Below are 11,753 nucleotides of genomic sequence, written 5' to 3'. Positions count from 1 at the left end.
AGGTCAAAGAAGTAGGAAATACAGAGCCTCAACAATCTTCTCCTATTTAATCACGGAGGTGGTCAGTGGTGGGTTTCTATTATAAGACAATGATACGGGACAGCACATGCTCAAAGTACCACCAGGAGTGCCGCCAGTCCAGAGAAGACTCAGCCCGACTGACCAGCACCATGACGATGAAGGACATGAAGACGGTCCAGGCTGATTTATTTAGAAATTATCACACACCGATTCAGGACAAAGCTTGAGGAAAGCCCCTTCTGGAGCCAAAATGTTCTGTCTGAATAAATCTGCCCAAACCATCTTTATGTGCCCGGTCTTTGGTGTTCATTGTGCGGCATGGTTCCTATAGGCTGCGGAGACATCACAAGTCATCCAATAGGAAGGAGAAATATCTGCCGCTCTGTGTCTCCTGAATGCTGACTCTCACTGATATGTGGAATGAGATAAATGAATGTTCCTTTAAATCTAGCTCACTCAGGATGACAAGGAAACCTTAAACACAGTGATTAAAGAACAAGGTGGGGACAGGAAGATGGAGGAAGGAAGTAAAGAATGAAAAGAGTTAATAGAATGAACAAGGAAAGCATTACACAAGCCACGAAAGGAAGAGTGGGTGAGGGGGCAGATAGGAGAGATAGGTAAGATGAAGAGGGAGCTGTGAACATTATGGCGATAGCAAGCATGCGTTCTAACGAGCTGAGAGAGGATTGTGGGTAATACACCAGCTCATTATCAGTTCTGACACCCAAGACGATACGCACAGCTGGGACTGTTCGATATGGAAATCAGACACTGGGCCCAGCCTTACTGAGCTCGGAAGATTTGGGAAAAGACGGAGAAATCGGCAGAGTTTGAGAGTAGATTTGAAAGGACGGTTCTGGAACAAAGAGGGATTTCTGGATGTCTTTGTGTGAAGGTTTATGCCACCAATACGTTATAATGCCTTTCATGGTGAAATGTTTTTGCATACAGAGAATACAGAAACACTAAAATAGTGAGTGAGAATGAAGAATAACGCAGACAACTCTCTGATCCATAACAGAGCTGCTACAACGGGCCGAACACAAAGACTTAACGAAAGATGATATCACTACCAGCAGTGAATTCCCATTACAAATAAAGAGTTAAAATTCACAGCTCTGAGCAGTCATGCTGTCACAATCAATAGATCTCTCAAAAGTCAACTGAATGTGCTTTTTTTTTTTTCTTCCTTTTTCAATTTTTTTTTGTTTAGAAAAGGGACATAAACAGGACTAGAGCAGTTAATAAGGAGGTAAGGAGGCTACAAATAAAAGCTTGGAGACTGGGGAAGAGATTTACCTCGAGGGTAAAGTGGAAAATCAGTTTAGGATTTGTCGAAGGTTAAAGTATTCTTTTTGATTCTACGGATATGTTGGGAGCGAGGAAGGGATGCGACAGAAAGACCAGGAGAGATAGAATGAGATATTATACAATGGATGAGAAGAAGAGATCAAGGGTACAATTATAATTGAGGATGAGAAAAAATACTAAGTGCTTATGAATGGGGGAATATCGCTGTCACATTAAGGAATGTGCACACATATATCCCAAACTCACAGCCTCACACACCCTACATTTATTTACATACAAACTGTAAAATAATACACCTTGTAACTGGAATTAAAACCAAACTGAATTTCTCAACTTGATTCACCCATGACTGCGTTAAATACGATTCGGTTACACAGTGACACAGATTGGGGACGAAGCTTTGTTCCAGCTCTCTCTGGACCCCAGTCTGTTTAAAACGCACATTGGGGGGGGTGGGGGGGAGGGGCAGATGCTTCACAAAGAGCCCCAATTCTCCATCAGTTGAAATCTGGAATCTGGTTTGAAAAGTCAACGTTGGTGATCCAGTTTGAGCCTGGGGAATAAATAAGACGGGGACACTGTGTACCTCAAAGTATCGTCACACTCACATAGCTGGAACCATAGAGCTACTCTGAGCTCTGCCGGTTAGTACGTGGTTTAGGAGCGGAGTCTTGCAAGGGCTAAAGCAGAGGATTCTGGGACTGAGCAGGACCAAGGGGGTGATGCAGTGAGAATCTCTTTGTCCGTATAGCTTGATGGTCAGTCTGTCTAAGTCAGGGTGATGTAGGCAGACGCTTTCTCCTTAAGCTGTCTCAGGCACAGATGACAACTCCAGCTACCTATAGAAAGCAAGAGAAAGAAGGAAGGCAATACTTAATTAGTAATTATACGAGGTATAGTAATGAGCGCTAAATGAAAACAGTAAATATACATGTACAATGATCCATATTACCCAAAGGGAAAATAGACCTTCTATCAAAGCAATCTATTTCCTCTAATCGTTACTTATTATTATTTATAAAACCCCAACAAATTCTGCAGCGCTGTACAATGAGTGTACTAACAGACACGTCATTGTAACAAGATGAGTTGGACACACAGTAACAGAGGGATAGTGGGCCTGCTCAGTGAGTTTACATGTTAGAGGGAGTGGGGTATAGTGACACAGTAACAGAGGGATTGAGGGCCCATCTCAGTGAGTTTACATGTTAGAGGGAGTGGGGTATAGTGACACAGTAACAGAGGGATTGAGGGCCCTGCTCAGTGAGTTTACATGTTAGAGGGAGTGGGGTATAGTGACACAGTGACAGAGGGATTGAGGGCCCTGCTCAGTGAGTTTACATGTTAGAGGGAGTGGGGTATAGTGACACAGTAACAGAGGGATTGAGGCCCCTGCTCAGTGAGTTTACATGTTAGAGGGAGTGTGGTATAGTGACACAGTAACAGAGGGATTGAGGGCCTGCTCAGTGAGTTTACATGTTAGAGGGAGTGGGGTATAGTTACAGTAACAGAGGGATTGAGGGCCCTGCTCAGTGAGTTTACATGTTAGAGGGAGTGGGGTATAGTGACAGTAACAGAGGGATTGAGGGCCCTGCTCAGTGAGTTTACATGTTAGAGGGAGTGGGGTATAGTGACAGTAACAGAGGGATTGAGGGCCCTGCTCAGTGAGCTTACATGTTAGAGGGAGTGGGGTATAGTGACACAGTAACAGAGGGATTGGGGGCCCTGCCCAGTGAGTTTACATGCTAGAGGGAGTGGGGTATAGTGACAGTAACAGAGGGATTGAGGCCCTGCTCAGTGAGTTTACATGTTAGAGGGAGTGTGGTATAGTGACACAGTAACAGAGGGGTTGAGGGCCCTGCTCAGTGAGCTTACATGTTAGAGGGAGTGGGGTATAGTGACACAGTAACAGAGGGATTGAGGGCCCTGCTCAGTGAGCTTACATGTTAGAGGGAGTGGGGTATAGTGACAGTAACAGAGGGATTGAGGCCCTGCTCAGTGAGTTTACATGTTAGAGGGAGTGTGGTATAGTGACAAAGTAACAAAGGGGTTGAGGGCCCTGCTCAGTGAGTTTACATGTTAGAGGGAGTGGGGTATAGTGACAGTAACAGAGGGATTGAGGGCCCTGCTCAGTGAGCTTACATGTTAGAGGGAGTGGGGTATAGTGACAGTAACAGAGGGATTGAGGGCCCTGCTCAGTGAGTTTACATGTTAGAGGGAGTGGGGTATAGTGACACAGTAACAGAGGGATTGAGGGCCTGCTCAGTGAGTTTACATGTTAGAGGGAGTGGGGTATAGTGACACAGTAACAGAGGGATTGAGGGCCTGCTCAGTGAGTTTACATGTTAGAGGGAGTGGGGTATAGTGACACAGTAACAGAGGGATTGAGGGCCCTGATCAGTGAGTTTACATGTTAGAGGGAGTGGGGTATAGTGACAGTAACAGAGGGATTGAGGCTGTGCTCAGTGAGTTTACATGTTAGAGGTAGTGGGGTATAGTGACACAGTAACAGAGGGATTGAGGGTCCTGCTCAATGAGCTTACATGTTAGAGAGAGTGGGGTATAGTGACAGTAACAGAGGGATTGAGAGTCCTGCTCAGTGAGTTTACATGTTAGAGGGAGTGGGGTATAGTGACACAGTAACAGAGGGATTGAGGGCCCTGCTCAGTGAGTTTACATGTTAGAGGGAGTGGGGTATAGTGACACAGTAACAGAGGGATTGAGGGCCCTGATCAGTGAGTTTACATGTTAGAGGGAGTGGGGTATAGTGACACAGTAACAGAGGGATTGAGGGCCTGCTCAGTGAGTTTACATGTTAGAGGGAGTGGGGTATAGTGACAGTAACAGAGGGATTGAGGCTGTGCTCAGTGAGTTTACATGTTAGAGGTAGTGGGGTATAGTGACACAGTAACAGAGGGATTGAGGGTCCTGCTCAATGAGCTTACATGTTAGAGAGAGTGGGGTATAGTGACACAGTAACAGAGGGATTGAGGGCCTGCTCAGTGAGTTTACATGTTAGAGGGAGTGGGATATAGTGACACAGTAACAGAGGGATTGAGGGCCCTGCTCAGTGAGTTTACATGTTAGAGGGAGTGGGGTATAGTGACAGTAACAGAGGGATTGAGGGCCCTGCTCAGTGAGTTTACATGTTAGAGGGAGTGGGGTATAGTGACAGTAACAGAGGGATTGAGGGCCCTGCTCAGTGAGCTTACATATTAGAGGGAGTGGGGTATAGTGACAGTAACAGAGGGATTGAGGGCCCTGCTCAGTGAGCTTACATGTTAGAGGGAGTGGGGTATAGTGACACAGTAACAGAGGGATTGGGGGCCCTGCTCAGTGAGTTTACATGCTAGAGGGAGTGGGGTATAGTGACAGTAACAGAGGGATTGAGGCCCTGCTCAGTGAGTTTACATGTTAGAGGGAGTGTGGTATAGTGACACAGTAACAGAGGGGTTGAGGGCCCTGCTCAGTGAGCTTACATGTTAGAGGGAGTGGGGTATAGTGACACAGTAACAGAGGGATTGAGGGCCCTGCTCAGTGAGCTTACATGTTAGAGGGAGTGGGGTATAGTGACAGTAAAAGAGGGATTGAGGCCCTGCTCAGTGAGTTTACATGTTAGAGGGAGTGTGGTATAGTGACACAGTAACAGAGGGGTTGAGGGCCCTGCTCAGTGAGTTTACATGTTAGAGGGAGTGGGGTATAGTGACAGTAACAGAGGGATTGAGGGCCCTGCTCAGTGAGCTTACATGTTAGAGGGAGTGGGGTATAGTGACAGTAACAGAGGGATTGAGGGCCCTGCTCAGTGAGTTTACATGTTAGAGGGAGTGGGGTATAGTGACACAGTAACAGAGGGATTGAGGGCCTGCTCAGTGAGTTTACATGTTAGAGGGAGTGGGGTATAGTGACACAGTAACAGAGGGATTGAGGGCCTGCTCAGTGAGTTTACATGTTAGAGGGAGTGGGGTATAGTGACACAGTAACAGAGGGATTGAGGGCCCTGATCAGTGAGTTTACATGTTAGAGGGAGTGGGGTATAGTGACACAGTAACAGAGGGATTGAGGGCCTGCTCAGTGAGTTTACATGTTAGAGGGAGTGGGGTATAGTGACACAGTAACAGAGGGATTGAGGGCCCTGATCAGTGAGTTTACATGTTAGAGGGAGTGGGGTATAGTGACACAGTAACAGAGGGATTGAGGGCCCTGATCAGTGAGTTTACATGTTAGAGGGAGTGGGGTATAGTGACACAGTAACAGAGGGATTGAGGGCCTGCTCAGTGAGTTTACATGTTAGAGGGAGTGGGGTATAGTGACAGTAACAGAGGGATTGAGGCTGTGCTCAGTGAGTTTACATGTTAGAGGGAGTGGGGTATAGTGACACAGTAACAGAGGGATTGAGGGCCCTGCTCAGTGAGCTTACATGTTAGAGAGAGTGGGGTATAGTGACACAGTAACAGAGGGATTGAGGGCCTGCTCAGTGAGTTTACATGTTAGAGGGAGTGGGGTATAGTGACACAGTAACAGAGGGATTGAGGGCCCTGCTCAGTGAGTTTACATGTTAGAGGGAGTGGGGTATAGTGACACAGTAACAGAGGGATTGAGGTCCTGCTCAGTGAGTTTACATGTTAGAGGGAGTGGGGTATAGTGACACAGTAACAGAGGGATTGAGGGCCCTGCTCAGTGAGTTTACATGTTAGAGGGAGTGGGGGTATAGTGACACAGTAACAGAGGGATAGAGGGCCATGCTCAGTGAGTTTACATGTTAGAGGGAGTGGGGTATAGTGACACAGTAACAGAGGGATTGAGGGCCCTGCTCAGTGAGCTTACATGTTAGAGGGAGTGGGGTATAGTGACACAGTAACAGAGGGATAGAGGGCCTGCTCAGTGAGTTTACATGTTAGAGGGAGTGGGGTATAGTGACACAGTAACAGAGGGATTGAGGGCCCTGCTCAGTGAGTTTACATGTTAGAGGGAGTGGGGGTATAGTGACACAGTAACAGAGGGGTTGAGGGCCCTGCTCAGTGAGTTAACAGTTAGAGGGAGTGGGGGTATAGTGACACAGTAACAGAGGGATTGAGGGCCCTGCTCAGTGAGTTTACATGTTAGAGGGAGTGGGGTATAGTGACACAGTAACAGAGGGATTGAGGGCCATGCTCAGTGAGGTTACATGTTAGAGGGAGTGGGGTATAGTGACACAGTAACAGAGGGATTGAGGGCCCTGCTCAGTGAGTTTACATGTTAGAGGGAGTGGGGTATAGTGACACAGTAACAGAGGGATTTAGGGCCCTGCTCAGTGAGTTTACATGTTAGAGGGAGTGGGGTATAGTGACACAGTAACAGAGGGATTGAGGGCCTGCTCAATGAGCTTACATGTTAGAGGGAGTGGGGTATAGTGACACAGTAACAGAGGGATTGAGGGCCCTGCTCAGTGAGTTTACATGTTAGAGGGAGTGGGGTATAGTGACACAGTAACAGAGGGATTGAGGGCCCTGCTCAGTGAGGTTACATGCTAGAGGGAGTGGGGTATAGTGACACAGTAACAGAGGGATTGAGGGCTCTGCTCAGTGAGTTTACATGTTAGAGGGAGTGGGGTATAGTGACACAGTAACAGAGGGATTGAGGGCCTGCTCGGTGAGTTTACATGTTAGAGGGAGTGGGGTATAGTGACACAGTAACAGAGGGATTGAGGGCCTGCTCAGTGAGTTTACATGCTAGAGGGAGTGGTGTATAGTGACACAGTAACAGAGGGATTGAGGGCCCTGCTCAGTGAGTTTACATGTTAGAGGGAGTGGGGTATAGTGACACAGTAACAGAGGGATTGAGGGCCCTGCTCAGTGAGTTTACATGTTAGAGGGAGTGGGGTATAGTGACACAGTAAAAGAGGGATTGAGGGCCCTGCTCAGTGAGTTTACATGTTAGAGGGAGTGGGGTATAGTGACACAGTAACAGAGGGATTGAGGGCCCTGCTCAGTGAGTTTATATGTTAGAGGGAGTGGGATATAGTGACACAGTAACAGAGGGATTGAGGGCCCTGCACAATGAGTTTACAGGTTAGAGGTAGTGGGGTATAGTGACACACTAACAGAGGGATTGAGGGCCTGCTCAGTGAGTTTACATGTTAGAGGGAGTGGGGTATAGTGACCGTAACAGAGGGATTGAGGGCCCTGCTCAGTGAGTTTACATGTTAGAGGGAGTGGGGTATAGTGACACAGTAACAGAGGGATTGAGGGCCCTGCTCAGTGAGTTTACATGTTAGAGGGAGTGGGGTATAGTGACACAGTAACAGAGGGATTGAGGGCCCTGCTCAGTGAGTTTACATGTTAGAGGGAGTGGGGTATAGTGACACAGTAACAGAGGGATTGAGGGCCTGCTCAATGAGCTTACATGTTAGAGGGAGTGGGGTATAGTGACACAGTAACAGAGGGATTGAGGGCCCTGCTCAGTGAGTTCACATGTTAGAGGGAGTGGGGTATAGTGACACAGTAACAGAGGGATTGAGGGCCCTGCTCAGTGAGGTTACATGCTAGAGGGAGTGGGGTATAGTGACACAGTAACAGAGGGATTGAGGGCTCTGCTCAGTGAGTTTACATGTTAGAGGGAGTGGGGTATAGTGACACAGTAACAGAGGGATTGAGGGCCTGCTCGGTGAGTTTACATGTTAGAGGGAGTGGGGTATAGTGACACAGTAACAGAGGGATTGAGGGCCTGCTCAGTGAGTTTACATGCTAGAGGGAGTGGTGTATAGTGACACAGTAACAGAGGGATTGAGGGCCCTGCTCAGTGAGTTTACATGTTAGAGGGAGTGGGGTATAGTGACACAGTAACAGAGGGATTGAGGGCCCTGCTCAGTGAGTTTACATGTTAGAGGGAGTGGGGTATAGTGACACAGTAACAGAGGGATTGAGGGCCCTGCTCAGTGAGTTTACATGTTAGAGGGAGTGGGGTATAGTGACACAGTAACAGAGGGATTGAGGGCCCTGCTCAGTGAGTTTATATGTTAGAGGGAGTGGGATATAGTGACACAGTAACAGAGGGATTGAGGGCCCTGCACAATGAGTTTACAGGTTAGAGGTAGTGGGGTATAGTGACACACTAACAGAGGGATTGAGGGCCTGCTCAGTGAGTTTACATGTTAGAGGGAGTGGGGTATAGTGACCGTAACAGAGGGATTGAGGGCCCTGCTCAGTGAGTTTACATGTTAGAGGGAGTGGGGTATAGTGACACAGTAACAGAGGGATTGAGGGCCTGCTCAGTGAGTTTACATGCTAGAGGGAGTGGGGTATAGTGACACAGTAACAGAGGGATTGAGGGCCCTGCTCAGTGAGTTTACATGTTAGAGGGAGTGGTGTATAGTGACACAGTAACAGAGGGATTGAGGGCCCTGCTCAGTGAGTTTACATGCTAGAGGGAGTGGGGTATAGTGACACAGTAACAGAGGGATTGAGGGCCCTGCTCAGTGAGTTTACATGTTAGAGGGAGTGGGGTATAGTGACACAGTAACAGAGGGATTGAGGGCCTGCTCAGTGAGTTTACATGTTAGAGGGAGTGGGGTATAGTGACACAGTAACAGAGGGATTGAGGGCCCTGCTCAGTGAGTTTACATGTTAGAGGGAGTGGGGTATAGTGACACAGTAACAGAGGGATTGAGGGCCCTGCTCAGTGAGTTTACATGTTAGAGGGAGTGGGGTATAGTGACACAGTAACAGAGGGATTGTGGGCCCTGCTCAGTGAGTTTACATGTTAGAGGGAGTGGGATATAGTGACACAGTAACAGAGGGATTGAGGGCCCTGCACAATGAGTTTACAGGTTAGAGGTAGTGGGGTATAGTGACACACTAACAGAGGGATTGAGGGCCTGCTCAGTGAGTTTACATGTTAGAGGGAGTGGGGTATAGTGACACAGTAACAGAGGGATTGAGGGCCCTGCACAATGAGTTTACAGGTTAGAGGTAGTGGGGTATAGTGACACACTAACAGAGGGATTGAGGGCCTGCTCAGTGAGTTTACATGTTAGAGGGAGTGGGGTATAGTGACACACTAACAGAGGGATTGAGGGCCTGCTCAGTGAGTTTACATGTTAGAGGGAGTGGGGTATAGTGACACACTAACAGAGGGATTGAGGGCCTGCTCAGTGAGTTTACATGTTAGAGGGGGTGGGGTATAGTGACACAGTAACAGAGGGATTGAGGGCCTGCTCAGTGAGGTTACATGTTAGAGGGAGTGGGGTATAGTGACACAGGAACAGAGGGATTGAGGGCCTGCTCAGTGAGTTTACATGTTAGAGGGAGTGGGGTATAGTGACACAGTAACAGAGGGATTGAGGCCCTGCTCAGTGAGGTTACATGTTAGAGGGAGTGGGGTATAGTGACAGTAACAGAGGGATTGAGGGCCTGCTCAGTGAGTTTACATGTTAGAGGGAGATGGGTATAGTGACAGTAACAGAGGGATTGAGGGCCTGCTCAGTGAGTTTGCATGTTAGAGGGAGTGCGGTATAGTGACACAGTAACAGAGGGATTATAGGGAGGGTTATATGGAGAAAATATGAGGAATTATAGGGAGGGTTATATGGAGTAATATGAGGAGTTATAGGGAGGGTTATATGGAGTAATAGGAGGAGTTATAGGGAGGGTTATATGGAGTAATAGGAGGAGTTATATGGAGGTTATATGGAGTAATATGAGGAGTTATAGGGAGGGTTATACAGCGTAATAGGAGGATTTCAAGTGACATGAACGGAATACAGTTCTTCTGATCACCTGACCGCGCAGATTTGTTACGCAGTGTAACGTGCACTGTGACGAGATGCGTCTGAACCCCTTGAAGTGGATTACTGGGCATTTCAGAATTTACACAAGAATATCAGCAGCATTCAGCATACACACAGCCAGGCACAGTGTGCAGAATAACATGCCCCCTTTACGACCAGAGACACAAATTACTAAACTAAGCAGGGCTTTATAAGTAAGGAATAAATGGGGTAATTGGAGCAGTTACTGACAACATGGACATTCTGTTAGCTAATGTATAATGGTTTCTGCTGGAAGAGGAGGCTCTGAGCATTTGTTTCCTTTAAGGTTAATAGACTGACCATAAAATCTAGGAGAGCAATCTTAAAAAGTGGCTAAAGAGGTATTTGTGCCTCGTAAAAAAAGGCAATTTATCTGACTGTTAAAGCAGTCTGTGGTTGGACTCCGCTGGCCCCACAAGGTCCCATTGCGGTTAGGATTTTATCGGCAGGGCGCGAAGGATGTATCTTGTGGGAAATAAATGAACTTTAAAGCCATATACAAAGAACATTAATACCTACATATCAGATATTTCACCTGACACATATTGACAAATTACACAATCATTTTTTCCTTTATTCTAACTCTTCCAAATATACTCAAATATTGTTTCCATTTTCTCACGTTATATAATTGCATTTATAAAGCTATATTATTATTATTATTATTGGTATTTATATAGCGCCAACAATTCCGCAGAGCTTTACAATATTATGAAAGGGGGTAAATTTACAATAAATGAGACAATTACACAGTGACATAGAAAAAATTGGTAGATGAGGACCCTGCTCAAATGAGCTAACAGTCTAGATGAGGTGGGATACAAATACACAACAGGGCAGCAAGGGTGACAGCCACCAAAAAAGGTGGAAACTGTCAGGATCGGGTCAGGGATCCAACACGCAGAGTACAAAGAGTAGCAGATACGTATACCGGTCCTTAGAATGGCCGGACTTAACGTAGAACTACGATAGAATGGTCAGAGACAAGCCGAGATCGAGGGAACGAGAAGACAGGTAAGCGAGAGACAAGCCGGGTCAAGGATAACAGAAAGACAGGAGAGTAAATACCAAAGCCGGGTCAGAACCAAAAGGCAAGAGAATAACAAAGCACTGTGTGACTAGGCAGACTAGAACCACGACAGGGCAATGAGTAAATGAGAGAGCCACTGTTAAGTATCCTGGTTAGGGAGAGAAGACACGCCTCCAGCGAGTCCTGATTCGTCTCCCGAGATTTGAGTGACAGGACGTTCCGGGTTGGCGTCGTGACGTCGACCTCCGGTCCTCCTGCTATAAAAGGAAGTGACTCCCTCGCGGCCGGCGTTAGCAAGACCGAGTGAACCGCGAGGGGCCGAGGAGACATGCCGTCCGGACGGATAAACTTCTAAGTCTCTACCTCTCTCAGAGGTAGAGGCTTCAGGTACCCTGACAGTACCCCCCCTCTCAGATACGCCCACCGGGCGGAAGGAGCCGGGGCGAGATGGAAAGCGGGAGTGAAATGCCCTGCGAAGGCGAGGAGCATGAACATCCTCTTGTGGTACCCAACTCCTCTCCTCAGGACCATAACCCTTCCAGTCAACCAAATATTGTACTCTCCCCCGGGAGACACGAGAATCAATAATGGAGTTAACCTCAT

The 11,753-nt window shown here is 47.3% G+C and overlaps 1 protein-coding gene across 2 annotated transcripts in view; it reads right to left on the bottom strand.

The window, feature by feature from the left end:
• Positions 1-1,577: 1,577 nt before the first annotated feature.
• The window catches only part of DPF1 (double PHD fingers 1), a 100,975-nt gene continuing 90,799 nt past the window's right edge, over positions 1,578-11,753 (bottom strand). For both annotated transcript variants that reach the window (XM_063431065.1, XM_063431066.1), the window contains exon 12: positions 1,578-2,174. In XM_063431065.1, the coding sequence (XP_063287135.1) occupies positions 2,104-2,174 (71 nt within the window). In that variant the 3' untranslated portion in view covers positions 1,578-2,103. The remainder of the gene's footprint in view (positions 2,175-11,753) is intronic.

The sequence above is a fragment of the Pelobates fuscus genome, chromosome 9, assembly GCF_036172605.1.
Source record: "Pelobates fuscus isolate aPelFus1 chromosome 9, aPelFus1.pri, whole genome shotgun sequence".
NCBI lineage: Eukaryota > Metazoa > Chordata > Amphibia > Anura > Pelobatidae > Pelobates > Pelobates fuscus.
The sequence above is the reverse complement of the archived record's forward strand: the minus strand, read 5'-3'. Positions and strand labels throughout refer to the sequence as shown.